General features: G+C 49.3%; 1 protein-coding gene across 8 annotated transcripts in view; it reads left to right on the top strand.

Annotated features, from left to right (window-relative positions):
• Positions 1–19,610, top strand: part of FMNL2 (formin like 2) — a 128,239-nt gene that overhangs the window by 67,047 nt on the left and 41,582 nt on the right. For all 8 annotated transcript variants that reach the window (XM_053982591.1, XM_053982587.1, XM_053982590.1 and 5 more), the window contains exons 2-6: positions 1,971–2,054; positions 11,706–11,786; positions 14,478–14,554; positions 16,315–16,398; positions 18,375–18,527. In XM_053982591.1, the coding sequence (XP_053838566.1) occupies positions 1,971–2,054; positions 11,706–11,786; positions 14,478–14,554; positions 16,315–16,398; positions 18,375–18,527 (479 nt within the window). The remainder of the gene's footprint in view (positions 1–1,970; positions 2,055–11,705; positions 11,787–14,477; positions 14,555–16,314; positions 16,399–18,374; positions 18,528–19,610) is intronic.

Below are 19,610 nucleotides of genomic sequence, written 5' to 3' on the forward strand. Positions count from 1 at the left end.
TAAGCTGATCAGCTCCAAGGAGATCAGAGCTTGACAAGGGCTGCATTGCAGGTAAACACTGGAGCTTTTCCTCCAGCTGAGAGCCAGTGGAGCTGTGAAATATGGCTCAGGAGTGAGGAATGGCGCTGGAAGAGCCCTCAGGAAAAATACCAAGAAGTGCATGAAATGATAAGCGGAGCTGATAAGGTGCCTGGTGAGAGACTGAGAGGAGAAGCAAGCAGAGATATGATCAGAGCCTGTAAATACTGTCAACATGACAGCAGAGATGAGCAGGAGAAAGAGTCATTGTTATCTGATGGAAAACAAGCTCGGGGAGGAGCAGCCATGGGAGCAGGAGGTGTGGAGGGGATCCCCAGGAGCAGGAACACTCCGTGGCCAGGATGGAGCAAATCCTCAGCTGTCCCTCATTCCCAAGGCTCTCCTGGTGCCCATCAGCGTGGTCAGCACTGCATCCCCTGGCACAGAATCGCCCTTGGCACCTGTGATCCTGCCAGGAGCTCCCTTGAATTCTGATTTTCCAGGTGCCAGTGAGGTGTCCTGGTTGGCTGATCCCAACAGGTGCTGCTTGCCCCCATCCTTCCCTTCCCTGGGACGGGGTTTGTGCAAGGAAACAAAGGGAAGGAAGGGAAGAGAATGGGTCTGGGATGGTTCCAGGGACCTCCACGACAGCCTGTTGGAATAAATCTGGAGGCTGTGTGTCACACAGCTGGAGAAGGTGTCCCTGGAGTGGGATTTCAGTCCGAAACTCTGATTTATTGATTCCTGATTTATTGTTGTGTCCGGTGCCACCGGGACCGGCCGGCTCCTCCTGACTGGAAATGGACTGCCAGGGGCCTGTGGTCCCCAAGGGTTAACTGGGGCCAGTCTGGGAATTCCAGCTGGAGCCCAGGAGATGCTGAAGCCCAAGAGGTGCTCAGCAGATTCTCCACCCACCACTTGGCCTTGCTGTGCTCGGCCGGGCTGATCGGGATCCTTCCCAGACCTGGTGTTTGCAGAGCTCTCCAGGTGCTCCTGGGTCCCATCCAGGTGTTCCTGGGTCCCATCCAGGTGCTCCTGGGTCCCATCCACTGTCCTGGGTTCTCCAGGAGCACAAGCACGTCAGATATGCTGCACATTCTGGGACAGGGCTCTTGGGAAAGCCGCCCTTCCCAGAGCTGTCCTGGAAGGAGAGCTCACATCAAAGGAGCCAGGAACGATAGGGATCAGATAATTGCTGCCTCTCCCCTTCCTTCTGACTCCTGTCACTCACAGTCTGGGATTGTTGTCTCTGGGGGTTGGGCAGCAGCAATCCTGGCTCCAGGATCTGTGTCATCCAGATAAGGTGGAGAGTGGTGACTTTTCCAGCCGGGATAGCTGTTGGAGTAAAATGGAGTGGGATTCCATGGTGCTATTGGGAGAGGACTGTCCTGCAGCCCCAGTTCAGTGGGGGTGTTTCCCTCAGGAGTGGGACCTGGCTGGGGCACAGAGTGGCTCCCGTGCTGTGGCAGCTCAGGGAATCCTCTCCTCTCTGCTGGAGGGAGGTGGATGGTCACAGAATGCAAAACCTGTTTGGATTGGAAGGGACTTTAAAGCTCATCCCATGGGCAGGGACACCTTCCTCCATCCCAGACTGCTCCAAGCCCTGTCCAACCTGGCTTGGACACTCCCAGGGACAGCCACAGCTGCTCTGGGAAGCTCTGCCAGGGCCACCAGCCTCACAGGGAACATTTTTTTCCTAAAACCCCAGGAACTAGAGCTCAGGGCTGGCCCTCAGTCGCTCACCTCGTGTGTCCCAGCTCTGCCCTTGGGTGCCTCGTGATTCACCGGCGCTTTTGGGGCCAAAACCAACACGGGGAGGGGAACGTTCCTGAGCAGCTCTGGCACCAGGAATTCACAGGAAATAATTCAACAACCGCAGCCACGCCGCCTTGGTTTGCTGCAGCTGGGTTTGGCCCTGGTGGATGCCTGACAATGTTGCTGTCTCTCCACAGAATGCCATGAACCTGCCTCCCGACAAAGCCCGGCTCCTGCGGCAGTACGACAACGAGAAGAAGTGGGAGCTCATCTGTGACCAGGTGAGGAGCCCCTGGAGAGCCTTTGGGAGATGCCTCTTCCCAGCTGCTCCATCCACAGCATCCCTGGGCTGGGCAGGACCGTCCTGCTCCCAGGAGCTTCAGACACTCATCCCTGCTGCTCCCTTGTTGGTAACTGCTCCTAGAGGCCTTGCAGTGACAGCTGCAGCCACCCCAGCCCATCCTGGGGTTCTGTCATTCCCTCTTTTGTGTCACGGATGTTTCTCCGTGTCCCAGAGCTCTGGGCTGGAGTCTGTGCTGGCAGCAGCTCAGGCAGAAGCTGTTTGATCCCAGCCTGAGGTGCCAGTTCCCAGCTCACAGAGGGATATAGCCCTTTCCCCTCTGATGTTCCATCCTGGATTCCCTCTGGCTGCTGAGCGCTGCTGGTTTGCCTTGCACAGGCTCAGCCTGACCTCAGAGTCTTGCAAACAAATGAGCAAATGATCAAATGAGCAAATGATCAAATGAGCAAATGATCAAATGAGCAAATAAATGATCAATCAAATGATCAAATGAATGATCAAATGAACAAATGATCAAATGAACAAATGATCAAATGAACAAATGATCAAATGAATGATCAAATGAGCAAATGATCAAATGATCAAATAAATGATCAAATAAATGATCAAATAAACAAATGATCAAGTGAGCAAATGATCAAATGATCAAGTGTTCAAATGAACAAATGAACAAATTATCAAATAAACAAATGATCAAATGATCAAATGAATGATCAAATGAACAAATGAGCAAATGATCAAATGATCAAATGAGCAAATAAATGATCAAATAAATGACCAAATGATCAAATGAACAAATGATCAAATGAACAAATGATCAAATGATCAAATGAACAGATGATCTCAGTCCGGGCAGTGTTTGGCTGCCCACGTCCCACGCCGTGGTGGTGATGGCTGGAGCTGTCACCTCCAGGACAGGAGGCTGAGCCCCTGGTCACCTCCAGAGGCTGGGAACAACCTCGGATGAGGCAGTGCCACATGCTGAGGCATCTCCTCCTGAGCTGTGCAGGGCGTGCAGCAGTTAGCAGGACGTGATGGAGAAACAGGAATGGCATTCTGGAGGGGAAAACAAAATGTGACCAAGTGGGATTTGAATTTGGGAGCCAGCAGGAAAATGCCATGAAGTTCAGCAGTAATGGCTAATGAAAATCACGGATCCAGCTCTGGGGAAGTGGGATGTTCCCTTGGGATGTAAACTCAGCAGAACCAGGGTGAGTTGGGCAGGAGGTCAGGGACACTGGGATAAAGATGTTTGTGGGACATTTCCTATTCAGCTGTTACAGTGCTGGGGTGCCTGATACAATCGTGGAATTCCAGACTGCTTTGGGCTGGGAGGGACCTTAAAGCCCATCCAGTTCCAACCCAAGGGACACCTTCCACCATCCCAGATTGCTCCAAACCCCATCCAACCTGGCCTAGGGCACTTCCAGGGATTCGAGGGCAGCCACAGCTTCCCTGGGCACCTGTACCAGGGCCTGCCCACCCCCACAGGGAAGGATTTTTTTTTTCCCAATATCCCATCTAACCCTGCCCTCTGGCAGTTTAAATTCATTGCACAGCTTATTGAAGAATTGTTTTTTTTCCCCATGAGTTTCCTGTGCAGAGAATGTAAAGCTTGGGCTATTTAAAGATTCAGTTTACTGAGACATTGAAAAATTGCAGGAGCTGCTGCGAGTGGTTGCAGATTGCCCTGGATCTTTGGAAGTGTCCCAGGCCAGGCTGGACAGGGCTTGGAGCAGCCTGGGACAGTGGGAGGTGTCCCTGCCATGCCAGGGCTGGGATGGATGGGCTTTAGGGTCCCTCCCATCCCAGTGCAGCCTGTGATCCCCAGGTTGGTGTCAGGGTGTTCCCAGAGCTCCCTGCAGAGGTGTGAGCTCCGAGCCGAGTTCCTGCTGGCAGCAGCGCAGGCAGGAGCCCGTTTGATCCCAGCCTGGGATGTGCAAATTCCCACCTGGGAGCCGATCCACCCTTTGCAGCTGCTGCTGATTCACCGCCGAGCTCCGGGCTGAGATAGCAGGCGGGAGCAGATGGGGAGGAAATTTGCAATCTGGAGTAATCTCCTTGCACAACTGCGAGTCCACCCCCGGGCTGGGATGAGTCCCTTCCCTGGGATGAATCCCTTCCCTGGGATGAGTCCCTTCCCTGGGATGAGTCCCTTCCCTGGGATGAATCCCTTTCCTGGGATGAATCCCTTTCCTGGGATGAATCCCTTCCCTGGGATGAGTCCGTTCCCTGGGATGAATCCCTTCCCTGGGATGAGTCTGTTCCCTGGGATGAATCCGTTTCCTGGGATGAGTCCCTTCCCTGGGATGAATCCCTTCCCTGGGATGAGTCCCTTCCCAGCCCTTGGAAAGGCAGGGCTGATGCCAGCAGTGCCAGGAGCACGAGGTGAGCCACTGCCACCTCTCCCCTGTCCAGCCATGCCAAGGGACACACCGGGCAGGGAGGACAGGCCGGGGTCTGTCCCAGCTCCCTGGTGCCACCCCTCAATCACAGCACAGTGAGCAGGTGGCACTAAAGGCACCAAAGCGCAGCATATGGGGGGTGAAATTTTATATAGGCATCATATAGAAATATTGCTCTGGGATATATTAATATTGCATCTAATATTAATATTAATACTAACATATATAATATATAATATATGATATATGATATATAATATATAATATATAATATATGATATATAATATATAATATATAATATATAATATATAATATATAATATATAATATATAATATATAATATATGGTATATGGTATATGGTATATGATATATGTTAAACACATATTATATATTATATATTATATATTATATATTATATATTATATATTATATATTATATATTATATATTATATATTATATATTTTATATTTTATATTTTATATTATATATTACATACAATATATCATATATTATATATAATATATTGTCTATTATATATTATATATATTAATATTATGTGTAATATATAAAATATAGTATATATTCACAATATATATAAATATTGCCCTGGAGTACATAAATATTATATATAGTAATATATATATTATATAATATATTAAAATATATAATATAATAATATATCTAATAATATAATATAATGTAATATATAATATAATATAATATAATATAATATAATATAATATAATATAATATAATATAATATAATATAATATAATATAATATAATATAATATATAACATAAAATATAGTATGTATTCACAATATATAAATATTACCCTGGAATATATAAATATTTATATATATATACAATAATATAAATATTATATGTAATATATAAAAATACATTCTATATTCACAATATATAAATAGTGCCCTGGAATAATGGGGATGAGGGCACTTCCAAGAATAGGGGTTGTGGAGGACTTTTTATTCTAAATGCAGTTTTTGACTCCTGTTTTCCCTTGGTTTCACCCACTATGCCATTTTTGCCTGCTTTTTCCTGTAAATCAGTGAGGAAATGTGCTGGTTTTCAACTTAGATCTGAATGAAAAAGGTGTCCAGAAATTGTATTTTTCTAAACAATCTGTGCAGCAGATCCTGAATATTTGGAGTTAATTGGAGAACATTAGGAGTTAATCCCCAAAAAGGAACTCTCACTTTTGAAAAAAAATGAGATTAACAAAAGCGGGGAATAATTTTCATGATGATGATGATGACAATAATTATAAAACCAATAATAATAATTAATTATAATCTGCCGTGAATAGGATTATTTGCATCGTTTGAGTCATTGTAAGGGCTGCTGGGCTGGTTGTGGAGGACTCATCCCACGTGGAATTTTCTCTTCCTTTGTTTATAAACCTTCCAAATCGTCGTCCTCAGCTTGCTCTGACCTCTCTGGATAAGGTACAAGGAGGAGGAAAAGAGGAAAGCCAGGAAATCTGTTGTCCACTCTGGAAAGGCTCAAGGTGGCCATCAGAGGGGTTGGGTTGGGAATGACCCAGGCAGGCACAGGGATGCTGTTTCCTGGCATGGAAATCCAGGAAATGGGATCCTCAGAGCATGTTTTTGGTGTCCTGGAGGCCTCTGTCCCAGCTGAGTGCCAGGAGGTGCCGGAAGGGCTTGGGGACATCCCACGAAATTCTTCATTGCCCTCTAATGGCACGTGGTGGCAGGGCTTGGAAAATCCCTGAGGAGAGGGGTGCTGTAAGCCAGGGAATGGAGGGACAGCAGCACAGGAGAGTGGCGGAATCTCCCCCGGATTGGGGTGACCCCGGGTGGTGCTCAAGTCTCTCCTCCAGCCCGTGCCCTCAAAGAAAGACTCAGCAGTCTTCAGTCATCCGGTCTCAAGGCAGTTCCTTGCACGTTATCCCAAGGCACACAGACTCCCTGGCATTCTCCCTGACTCCTTCTCCCTCTGTGTCTGGCCCAAGGGCTGGTGCCATCTTTTATATCACACATCACCTATTAAATGTTTATAGTTTTTCCCCAATGCCTATCACCTATATTGAACAGTGACTTTCTACTCCAAACCAATCTGGGAGTGCCAACATCACCAAGAACAGGAGGATAGGAAGGAGAAAGAAGGAGGACAGGGCACGCCCAAATCCCTCCATCTTAGAACCTCTGACCCCCATGTGCAAAACTCAGACCCCTCTGTACAAGGCCTAAAACCCCCCTGTACAGCACTCAAAAATCCTTCCTTTCACTTTGTGACTACTTCTATTATAACATCTAAACTTTTGTGATTTCTTGTTCTCCCTGCAAGGTTGGTAAATTGTTCCATGGGTCAGATTCAAAACCACAGGGGTTTCTGGCTGCCTGCCAGGGTCTCAGAGGCTTCTGCCCTGGGCCTGGAACATCCGAGAGTGTCTGAGGGACACCTGGGGTTCCAACAGGAGAGCAATGAGATGAGCTGGGACCAGCACCTTCCTTCGGGGGAATAAATGGGGAGAATTCACCGGGATTCAATTCTGAGAGGGATTTGGGACACACGGGAGGTGTGGGAGCAAGGCATGAAGAGATCCGCAGGAAAGCTGGGGGGTTTGCACCCAGAACCTCCTCCTGAGGTGCTTGTGGAGCTCTTCCTTTCCTGAAGAAGCTCCAGGAGAAGGCAGGTGCTGGTGTTTCGGAGGCTGGTGGCCAGCGTGGAGCTCTTGGGGTGGCCTTGGTGAGTGGGGTGCTGCTTTGCTTCCGAGGGGGTCCCTGCCCACAGGATCCAGGGATGGCTGATGGAGAAGGGCCTGAGCGAGGAGCGGGGTGTGCTGTGCCATTTTTTTGTCCCAAATTCCTCAGTGCAGCCTGGGTTTCTCGTCAGGGATGTGCTGAGGGGACCGGGAGCCCTGACGGTGCCTCTGACCCTTTCACAAAGGAGATCCAGGGGTTCCTGCCAATCCACCAAGGATTTTCCATCACTTTGCATGCATTGCAGAGACAGCTCTGGTTTGAGAGCCTTTGCTTAAAAACCCTGGTGTATTCCAGGGAATCTGCCCTGTTGGGGTAAACATGGGGCGGAAAATCCCGTGATTTACTGAATTCAGGAGAAGCTGGACTTTGGCACGCTCGTGGCTTCTTTCCTCTGGGTCACCCTGGGAGAGGAGGCTCTGGGAAGATTCAGGCAAGGAGGGATGGAGAGGTTGGAGATAAAGGCATGAGGCTCAGCGATTTGGGATTGGGAAGGGCCGGGAACCCCTGGGGTCGGAGGGAGCAGCAGCTGGGTCCAGCACGGAGCTGGTGGTGATCCTGGGGGAATGGATCATGCTGCCTCCTCGTTAGCTCAGGGATGAGCAGCTGCTGTCCCCTCATTCCACGAGGACACTTCCACGGTGACACGTTGTCCTGCTGGTGGGAATGGCTGGGGTGGGACCGAGCCACCCTCCGGATCTGTGGGAGATGGGGAATCCTGCGCCGTGCTCATGACACTGCTCCCCATCTCCTTGTCCGTCTCCTTCCCCACTGATCCCAGTCCGTGGGGCTCCACAGACTTCTTCAGGAAAGGAAGAGCTCCACAAAGACCTCAGGAGGGGATTTGGGGTGCAAACCTCACAGTTCTCCCGTGGATCTCTTCGTCCCTTATCCCCACACCTCCCGTGGGTTTATGCACTCCCAGCACAGCCTGTGGGATCCTCATCCCGAGTTGGGCACTTCCCCGGCATCTGGGAATCCCAAGAATGGAACAGCTCAGGGAGGATCATGATAATAATGGGAATAACATATGGGCCAATGCAGAAAAATGCCCTGAATGGCTTTGGGAGCCAAGGATTGCTGGAAAAGGCACAATTTCCTGGTTCCGGAATGGATATCTTTTCCAGAGCTGGCTGATCAGGAGATGTCAGGTTCTTTGTAGGACCACGAGGAAGAGGAAGTGCAGAAGTCCAGCAGTTCCTCTTGGCTGCTGAAGCAAAGCCCCCCCCAGCCCCCCCCCCCCCCCTTTTTTTCCTGCATCTGTCGGAAAAGAAAGTGCTAATTCTGGGTGAAAGAGGCACAGGAGAGGTGTTGTGCTCCTGCTTTTCCCTGAATTATGGAATCATGGAATGGGGCTGGCTTGAAAAAGGACTTCAGGGCCGTTCAGTCCCACCCCTGCCATGGTGGCACACCTTCCACTATCCCAGGTTATTCCAGCCTGGCCTTGGGCACTGCCAGGGATCCAGGGCAGCCCCAGCTGCTCTGGGAATTCCAGCCCAGCCAGGAATTCCCAGTTCCCAATCTTGCACCCATCCCTGCCCTCTGGCAGTGGGAGCCATTCCCTGGCTCCTGTCCCTCCATCCCTTGTCCCAGATCCCTCTCAGAATTGAATCCCAGAGAATTGTCCCCATTTATTCCCCCGAAGGAAGGTGCTGGGCCCAGCTCATCTCATTGCTCTCCTGTGCTGCTGTCCCTCCATTCCCTGTGCTGCTCCCTCCTGGCTTACAGCACCCCTCCTCAGGGATTTTCCAAGTCAGAAAGGACCTTTATCCTTGGGAATTAAGCTCGTTTGCTTTGTAGGTGGCTGACAAAGGCAGCGTGCAGCCACTGCTGCTCCGTGCCCGTGTCCTTTCAGCCTGCAGATAATGCTGCAGCTCACAGCAGTCGCGCAGTGGAGATAAAAAGGGCTTCACCAGGATTTAGGAACTTTGTTGTGTCTGAATGGCTCCATCCAGGGAAGCCACCGTGTCCCAGTCGTGATGTCACCCCACAGCATTTGCTGAGCAAAGTTTGGATTTTAGGCTTTTGGTGTGCGTGTGGTAAAAATGCCCAACGACCTCGTCATTCAGATGGTGCTAAATCCTGGGCTTGGGAGCAGAGCTGGCCAAGGAGTGGGTGGGAATTGCCAGAAGTGGAGGGGAGGAGCTGACAGGAAATAAAAGCAGGGATTTTTAACTCTTCAATTATGGTTTCTAAGGCGCAGCAGTGCCTTGGGAGGTGTGGGTGTTGGGGTGCTCCCAAGGAGGATCGTGAGAGCATCCCGGTGGATTCCAGGAAGATCAGCCTGCAGCCAGCTCCATTCCCAACCCCTGGCAGCTCCCAGTCAGATTTTTGGGAAGAGGGTGGCTGTGACCAGACATCCAGGGTGACTTGGAGGCCTCACTGCACAGCCTGGCCCTTGCAGCTTATTAATCAGCCCCTAATATAAAACACTCCGAGCTGGATAAACCCAGACAGGAATCATAGCCAGGAAAGGGCAATTTTAAAGGCTAATCCCTCATAGCTTTCCAAACCAGCAAAAAAGAAACACTTGAGGGGGCTGTAAAAATGTTTCCAGGCCTAGGAGATGTTTACCACAAGTAATTTTTGGTCACTCCTCAGGTAGGAGCATTGCTGGTGTTTGCTGTTCATGGATAACATCTGGAAAGTCCTTTAACCCAAATAATTCCACTCCACAGGAATGAGCATCGCCTTTTTAAACGAAGCTGCTGCAGCAGAGATTATTACATAAATACATAATTGCAGCCAGGTTTGAAGAAAACAAACAAACACATCCAGTAGCTGCATCCCAGACTGTTAAATGTGCTCCTTGAGTCTCTTGAAGCGTTTCCTTTCGAGGATTCCAGGCAGTTAAAGGTGGTGGTTGGGAAAAGCTCCTTCAGCAGACAAGGGTGGATTACGTGGGAAGAGGAATTAATCCATAAGAGCAAAAGAGCCTCTCTGGGGGATTGGACTGAACACAGCTCTGTCAGCAGCAGAGAGCCCCCAGAAAGGGGGGAATAAATGGGAGAGGGAACGAGGAGCATTGCTGGGATGGGACACTGCTGCCAGGAGGACGTGGCAGGGGCTGGAATTGGAGGATCCTTAAGGGCTTTTCCAACCCAAACCACTCTGGGGTTCCAGGAATTCTCTGTCTGCCCCATGGGAGCCGCTGAGGTGAGCCTGGCCCCAGGAATCCCTGAGAGAGAGCCAGCAAGAATCCACGATGGTGGGCATGGTGCTGGAGCAGGAGAGGCCCTGCTGGTGTCACTTTGTCCAGAGAAGAGCCCTCAGTGAAGAGGTTTGCATTTTCTGAGCTGTTTTTCAGATAAAATAGGAAATGCCAATTCCAGAGCTGTGTGGAGGTGCGTGGAAAAAGAATCCAGTTGTAAAAGAGGAAAGCCATGAGTGCTCTGTGACTTCCAGAGCTCCCACCAGGGCTGGTGGAACTCAGGGAGGAGTTTTTCCTTCATTTTTTTCCCGCTGGCCATGATGGATTACTTCTTTTCCAGCATGCAGCAAGATAATAACAGGAAGAACTTGTGGTGTTCAGACAGTTCTGGTAACTGGGCAGCAGTGTCCTGTTCATTCTGGAATAACCTCGGGATAATGCAGTCAGAATTGCATCCTGACCTAAAAAAGGGAGGTTTCAGATAAAAGAGGAAATTTCAGGAGATTGGGATGAGATCTTTCCTCCAGGGAAAGTGGCAGAATAGCTTGAAGTTCTTCCAAGATACAAGTAGGATCAGAATCTTTGGGAATGCTGCGAGGAGGTTTGGACACAGCACAGTGCTCATGGAACAGCTCGTGTTTCACAGCTGCTTTGGTGGGATAAACTTCCAGCTGGACACTGGGAAAGCAGGGAAAAATCAGGGAGCTCTCAGCAGACAGAGCTGGTGTTGGTCACCAAAATCTGTCATCTTGGGGCTGAGGGGGGATTGATTGGAGATCGAGTGATCCCTGCACGAGGTGTTGGGACCTTGAGGACTGGCTTCCCACTGCCAGAGGGCAGGGGTGGATGGGAGACTGGGAATTGGGAATTCCTGGCTGGGCTGGAATTCCCAGAGCAGCTGGGGCTGCCCCTGGATCCCTAGCAGTGCCCAAGGCCTGGCTGGACAGGGATTGGAGCAGCCTGGGATAGGGGAAGGTTTTCTCCAAGTGCTTAAAAAGGATTTGGCGTTGGTGCATGCAGCTGCTCTCCTGACCCTTCTCCTTCCTCTCCATGCTCCTGCTGAGCAGAAACCCTGGAACTTCAGATGGATGTGCAACTAAAATTCAGACTTCCCACTGAATGTTTAAGGCGTCTTTTTATACTGATATAAAATATCAGTTGATATAAATATCAAGATCCATTTAAATCTATTTTAATTGCGTGCATAGATGATCCACTTAGGAGTAGAATGTATTCTGAATCTCTATTGATTAATATGTGTGCAGTGCATGTGTTTTCTGGGTAAACACAGAAAAGTGGCTGATGTTTATTCCTGCCTCTTTTCCAGGAAAGATTCCAAGTGAAGAATCCTCCACACACTTACATCCAGAAGCTGAAGGGATATCTGGACCCAGCAGTGACCAGGAAGGTGAGGAGCATCCTGTTTCCTCCTGCCTGTCCCTCGTCCCTCAGCCAGGATGGTCCTGGGGTCCAGGTTCCTTCCTGCCTTTGTGCAAATGCCCTGGAAAGTTCCAGGGAGAAGCAGAGAGAAATTGGGAATTTGCTGCAGTTTTCCAGCTGGGGAAGGAGAGCAGATGTTGGGAAGCCAAGGACCATCTGACAGGGAGCACAGCTTGTTTTAATAACGTTGGCTTCAGTAAATAATGTGACAGATTGTCTCTGAGCTGGGCTCTAGGCCTGGCTTTGGCCAGACCCCTGTCTGATGGCCCTTTGCTCACCCCTGAGAAGGGGTGTCCAAGTTTTGAGTCCTTTTCTCTGGGAATTTGCCTGGCACAGGCTCAGAGCAGCTGAGTGCACTGTTCATGGTGGTCAGCATGGTGATTCAGCTCCACCCATGGTGATTCAGCTCCACCCATGGTGACAATTCCCATTCATGGTGGTCAGCTCCATCCATGGTGGTCAGCTCCATCCATGGTGGTCAGCTTCATCCATGGGGATCAGCTCCATCCATGGGGATCAGCTCCATCCATGGAGATCAGTTCCATCCATGGTGACAATTCCCATCCATGGGGATCAGCTCCATCCACGGTGGTCAGCTCCATCCATGGGGATCAGCTCCATCCATGGAGATCAGTTCCATCCATGGTGACAATTCCCATCCATGGAGATCAGCTCCATCCATGGTGACAATTCCCATCCATGGAGATCAGTTCCATCCATGGTGACAATTCCATCCATGGGGATCAACTCCATCAATGCTGACAATTCCCATCCATGGGGATCAGCTCCATCCATGGAGATTAGTTCCATCCATGGTGACAATTCCCATCCATGGAGATCAGTTCCATCCATGGTGACAATTCCCATCCATGGAGATCAGCTCCATCCATGGTGACAATTCCCATCCATGGTGATCACCCCCATCCATAGTGATCAGCTCCATCCATGGTGACAGCTCCATCCATGGTGGCAATTCCCATCCATGGTGATCACCTCCCAACCACAGGGATCAGCTCTATCCATGGGGATCAGCTCCATCCATGGGGATCAGCTCCATCCATGGAGATCAGCTCCTTCCATGGAGATCAGTTCCATCCATGGTGATCAGCTCCATCCATGGTGGCAATTCCCATCCATGGTGATCACCTCCCAGCCACAGGGATCAGCTCTATCCACAGGGATCAGCTCTATCCATGGGGATCAGCTCTATCCATGGTGACAGCTCCATCCATGGGGATCACCTCTATCCGTGCTGACAGCTCCATCCATGGTGACAATTCCCATCCATGGTGATCACCTCCCAGCCACAGGGATCAGCTCTATCCATGGGGATCAGCTCTATCCATGGTGACAGCTCCATCCATGGGGATCACCTCTATCCGTGCTGACAGCTCCATCCATGGTGACAATTCCCATCCATGGTGATCACCTCCCAGCCACAGGGATCAGCTCTATCCACAGGGATCAGCTCTATCCATGGGGATCACCTCTATCCGTGCTGACAGCTCCATCCATGGCTATCCATACGGGTCACCTCCCATCCATGGTGACAACCACAAGAGCCTCTGAAGCCCACCCAGAAGCACAGCAGAGCCCAGCAGCTCCTGCCCTGGGCTGGCTGTGCCTCATGCCCAGCAATCCCCGCTCCGTGCTGCCCCGCAGTGCTCCGGGGTCGTTCCCTGTGGAGAACACGGACCCTGCCCCGTGCTCCCCGTGCTCCCAGCCCGTGTCCTTGGGCAGAGAGGCCTTGGGACAGCTCTGCTTTTGTGGGAGCCTCCAGCCAGGAGTAGGGAGGCATTTCCTAGGAGCCCCTGAGGTTTCCCAGCCCGGTGAACGGGGTCTTTGTGTTTTTCCTCCTCAGGGTTTTGGAGGTTGTTCCGAGTTTGGCTCCGCTCCGTGGGCTCACATTGGAGCCTTTCTTATGCGGGGCTGCCGTGACAAATGACAAACCCAAAGGGCCTAAAAACAGCTGCCCTGAGTTCCTGTCTGTTGTTGGCTCGTTCCGGATCCCCCGCAGCCTTTCCTCAGCCCCGGCTGACGCGGGAAGGTTTCCACAGGGATGGGAGGGCTCATCCCACTGGGATTCCTGCTGCCATTGAGGTGGTGGCACTGGTTTTGCAGCCTGGCCTCCAGCCTGTGCCACTCTCACACGCAGGAATTCCTTCCCAGTATCCCACCTGAGCCTGCCCTTATCCCTCTGGCCTTGCTCAGGGGTGAGAATGTGCCAAAGCAGCTGCTCCACTGGGATTTCTCCAGGTGTTTCAGCACCTTCCCATGGGCAGGGAGAAGAGGATCCTCCAACCCAGATGGGATGGAGGTGCCCCCACTGGCTCTCTGCCACCTCGTTTTCTAAAGCACAGGGGCTCTGCAACCTTCCAGAGAAAGCTGGATGTTAAACCAAAGCTTGGCTTGGAAAGAAATGTTCATTTATCTCCAGGCTTTTAATTTCCTTAATCCTGGAAGCTCCCGTTCCTGGGAACAGAAGGGGTTTCTCCACACGTGTTCCTGTTGACTGCTGGGCTGTTGTTGCTGCATTCCTGGGGATTTAGAGGAGTTCTCAGTTTCCCCCATGTTTTCTTCATTCCCTCTGTGCTGGGTGAGATGTTGTATATTTTTTAATAGAGCCTAATTGTTATTTTTGCTGCTCATTCCATTGCAGAAATTCAGGAGACGAGTCCAGGAGTCGACTCAGGTGCTCCGAGAACTGGAAATTTCCTTGAGGACAAACCACATTGGGTGAGAATTTTTAATGCCTCTGGTTCAATTTGTAATTTTAAATTATTATTTATGATTTTTATTAACTTTATTTTTATTCATTTTAGTTTTAAATTGAATTTATTTATTAATTTATTTTTTATTATTTAGTAATTTATTTTTAAATTCTAAAGGTGTCTGTCTTTGAGAATACACCCCTTTGCATGTCAATAAGTGATGCCACTTGATTGCTAATTAAAGCCTGATGGGCTTAGTTAAGGGGAGCTGGGCATCTCAGGAGAATAATTCAGCTTTAATCCTTTCCTGATGGATTCATCCACATTTTCCTGAGGGCTAAGGAAAGGTTGGAGTCAGCTCCTGCTCAATCAGAGCACAGGGAGTGAAGTTGTGTCCAGAATAAATATACATAAATTCGTATATATATTTAATAAATTCATAAAGTATAAATTTAAAATTTAAATAAATTATTTTTAATAAATAATAGCTTCTGGAAATTTTATATTAATTTATTAAATTTTTAAATTTTAAATTTAACTATCAATTTATGTATCACCCCCACTGCTGTCTTACAGCTTTAACATGGAGCCTGGCTGGGAACAACAGCACCAGGATTTATCCACAGAGCAGCAAATCCCAAATTGCTGCAGTAGAATTGCCAGAGGTTTTGTTTTTATCACAGTTCAGTTTTTTTATCAGACATCCCTTTCCCATCCTCCTTCCCACCAGTTTCACCTTCCTGTGGGGCCAGAGGCTGGTGCAGCCCTGGGGCACCCACCAGGGAGCTTTTCCAGGTTTTCTCCAGCTCCATTCCATCGGTTTTTTTTGGGATTCTGCTGTGATTTTGGGGGGAATGGGGGTGTTCTAAGCTGTGGGAGGAATTGCAGTCCCAGTGTGGGGATGGGAACCATCCCAAAAACTCCTCCCACAGCCCTGCCAGGTGTTCCCTCCTTTCCCAACACGAGGGATTCCCCACCAGATGCTCCTGGATTTGGGATGAGCAAGAGGAACCTGGGTGCTGCCCCAGGGCAATAAAAGAGGGGACAGCACCAGTGATCATTTCTCTGGGGCCCCTGGCTGAGGGATTCTTTCCAAAACACATTTTCCAAAACACCAGGCTGGTTATTTTTGTGGGGAAATGATAAAGAATGGCCCTCCTGAAGATCAGAATAAGTCAGAGGTGATGAATTCCCACTCCCTCCCTGGATTCCCTCATTCCAGTGGCACCCAGCCACTCCCAGGGGATTTGCTGCCCCAGTTGGGGTTCAGAGAAGAGCTGGGGCTGTGCTGAGGTTCCTTTCCCCTCTGGCTTTGCCCCTAAATTGATGGATTTTCAAATTTTTTCTTGGCCTTTTCAAAGCTCTGGAACATAACAGGCCTTCCTGAATTATTTTGCAAAACCCAGGGGCCAGAATTCATTGTGACAGGTGAACACCTTTAAAAAAAAAGAGGCAGAATTGCTGTTAAATGTACACCCAGGGTATCCATCAGAGATTCTTTTCCTGCTTTTACAGCCTGCTGGAAATGAGGATGAGATAGAAACTGAGCCAAGTCCCTGTGTTAGGAGTTGACCTTCACAGTGCTGCAAAAACAAAACCCCTCATTTCAGTTCATTTGGAAAGGCATCTAAAGGACTCTTTAAAGTCCTCTAAATCATTTTGAAAACCCTTTTCTTCCTGAATGAGACCCAGAGTGCTGCAGTGGCTCTGTCTCCAGTTTTTCTGAGAATTCCAGGGAATCCCAAAGCCCCAGCACGGCTCTAATGTCTGGTGTTTCTCTCACAGATGGGTCAGGGAGTTCCTGAATGAAGAGAACAAAGGCCTGGATGTCCTGGTGGAATACCTGTCCTTTGCCCAGTATGCAGTCACGTAAGTGAGACATTCCTGGGATTTCCTGCCAGGAAATTCATGGATATTAGGGAATATTCCTACATTCCAAAGGGGTGGAGCATTGAGCAGGCTGCCCAGGGCAGTGGTGGGGTCCCAATCCCTGGAATTGTTCAAAAAGTGGTTTGGAGGGCATAGAAGTGTTCAGTGGTTCTGGTCTTTTCCAGCCTCAATAATTCCATGATTCTGTGGGCCTGAGAGCAGAGGAAATCTTGATGTGAGTCTGGAATTATTTCATCACAGCAGACAAAAAAAAAAAAAACAAACCAAAAACCCCCTGAATTTAAACCTTGAGATTATTCATATATTTTATCTTTGGTCACTGAGCATCTTAGGGGTGGAAAACCCATCCCACAATGTGTGGAAAGACGCAGGGTTCCTTGAAAATAAGTTTGCAGTTGGTGTCCCAGCCCAGGGCTTTGTATTCCTGCAGTGTTCAAAGGGATTCCCACCCCCAGGCACTGCTCCCGAGGCTCCTGGCAGCCAGGGCTGGGGTGCTGGGCAGCAGATGTGCTGCAGCACAGCTCAGGAGCAATTCCAGGGGCGTTCTGGGAGTTGGGAAGACTGGAAACAAGAGGGGTTTTTTTTCTGACATCTGGGACGCTGGGATCAGATTGAGTTGTTTGGGTCATAAATCCTGAGATGGGCTCTGAAAAACCAGTGGGGAAAATCAGCTTTCAGTGGGGATCTTTAGCTGAGACCTCGTTTTATGATCATGGAATCAGCCCAGACTGGTTTGGGTTGGGAGGGACCTTAAAGCCCATCCCTGCCGTGGCCAGGGAGCCTTGCACTACCCCAGGGTGCTCCAAACCCCATCCAAGCTGGCTGTGGATAATTCCAGGCATGGGGAATTAATCCACATTCATTCAGGATATCGTAGCAGATTTTTTTTCCTATAAAAATGAAAGAGAAGCCTTAGGTTAAAGATAATTTTGGAACAGAAACTCAAGCTGGGGAGAGCCGATAATTTATTTTTAGCAGGGCTGCCATCAGATTTACGTCCGTCACTGCCCAGAAAAGAGATTTGTGGTGGGGTTGCAGGAAAATTTATGAGGGAAAATCCTATGGTTTCAAATGTTAGCCACTGGAAAAAACCGTGCACAGCAAAAAGAAATGTTTGTACAAAGTCTTTCTTCCTAAATTTGTACAAATGTACGCAAGGAGCTCGCTGGGTTTTTCCCCTCTCGCACGGGGAACATGAGTAACAACCTCAGGAGCTGGAAGGGGAACAAGCAATTCCTGCTTGGAATAGCATGATAAACGGGCAAAGAGTCAGAAATCAGGGAATCTGGGGGGATTGTGGTGGTATTTCAGTGTGCTGGGAGGTTTGTGGGGCCGAGCTGGGATGGAGGAAACCAAAGTGGTACTTGCACAGCTGATTTATGGAGATCCACTGGCGAGAGCTCCCAGGATTCCCAGCTTTTCCTTCCAGGCAGGGATATTCCCCAGCAAGCGGCCAGTGTTGGATTTATTTTATGTTGAAGAAGCTGTTGGATCCTGTTTGGATGTGTCCCTGAGGGATTCAAAGCCCTGTGCATGTGGCACTTGGGGACAAGAGCCACTGGTGGCCTTGGCAAGGCTGGGAATGGTTGAATTCCATGGTGTTGGAGGGCTTTCCCAACCTGAATGAACCTGCTGGGGAATTTCCTTCCCCGTGTGGAGCTCATCCTGTTTCCCTGGACTTTTCCGTGTCCCTCCAGCACCGCAACTCTCCTTTTCCATCATTATTCCACCTGCTGGGATCACAGAGCCCTGGAATGGTTAGGGTGGGAAGGGACCTTCCCAGTGCTGGGGGATCAGTTGGATTTGATGGTTTTGGAGAGGCTTTTCCTTTGCTTTTGTCCCATTTGGCTTTGTCCATGATGCTGTGATTCCACCAAAACCTGCAGCGGGAAGGAAAACTCCGCGCGCGCGTCTCTCCCGCCTAACCCGGCCTCGGAATTCCCGTTTCCTTGCAGGTTTGACTTTGAAAGCCTGGAGAACAGCGTGGAGAGCTCCATGGACAAGTCCAAGCCCTGGAGCCGCTCCATTGAGGACCTGCACAGGGGCAGCAATCTGCCCTCTCCCGTTGGGAACAGCATCTCCCGCTCCGGCAGGCACTCCACGCTCCGGTACGGAATCCTGGGGGTTGGCACGGTGGGACAGCTTTTCCCACGAGGATCTCCCTCATCTGCCCTCTGATCCCGGTGTGGCACGTGAAGGAATTGGTGGTTTGAGGTGGAAGGAACCTCTCGGGGCAGGAATCACTTCCAAGGGCGGGATGAGCTGAGGACGTTTCCTCGTGCAGAGGAAGCCATTCCTCCTCTCCAAAGTGTCGCTCAACATTCCCATGGATCCATGGAAGCTGGGGCTCCCATCCCGTGCCCTCTCTCTTCCAGCAGCACGTTCCTTCTGTGCTGCCATGAGCGGGATATGGGATTCTTTGGGATATTGGATTCTTGGGATATGGGGTTCTTTGGGATATCAGATTCTTTGGGATATTGGATTCTTTGGGATATTGGATTTTTTAGGATATTGGATTCTTTGGGATATTGTATTCTTTGGGATATTGGATTCTTTGGAATATGGGGTTCTTTGGGATATTGGATTCTTTGGGATATCGGATTTTTTAGGATATTGGATTCTTTGGGATATCGGATTCTTTGGGATATTGGATTTTTTGGGATACTGGATTCTTTAGGATATCGGATTCTTTGGGATATTGGATTCTTTAGGATATTGGATTCTTTAGGATATTGGATTCTTTGGGATATTGGATTTTTTAGGATATTGGATTCTTTGAAATATTGGATTCTTTGGGATATCAGATTCTTTGGGATATCAGATTCTTTGGGATATTGGATTCTTTGGAGAGGCCACTTCCCTCCCCCAAACCTGCTGTCACCCTCTCACCACTCCACGCTTGACTACCAAGTCTCTCCTTCCCAACATTCCTTTTTTAGTTTGGTTTATGGAAAAGGCAGGATCACTTTCCAGAACTGGTTGACAGTCACCTCCCTTCCATTCCTTGGATGTCCCACTCCAGCCACCGCCCTCAGCTCCCACCACTGTCACTCAGGATGCAGCTCAGAGTGCTGGATCTTCGGGATTTTTTTTTTTTTTTTTTTTGGCTTTTATGGAGTTTTGCTCCATAATCCTGTGGGCATAGCAGAGTCCAAAATTGGAGTCACTTCCAGCCTTTCCCTTCCAGCAGG

This window comes from Vidua macroura, chromosome 7 (genome assembly GCF_024509145.1).
Source record: "Vidua macroura isolate BioBank_ID:100142 chromosome 7, ASM2450914v1, whole genome shotgun sequence".
Lineage (NCBI taxonomy): Eukaryota > Metazoa > Chordata > Aves > Passeriformes > Viduidae > Vidua > Vidua macroura.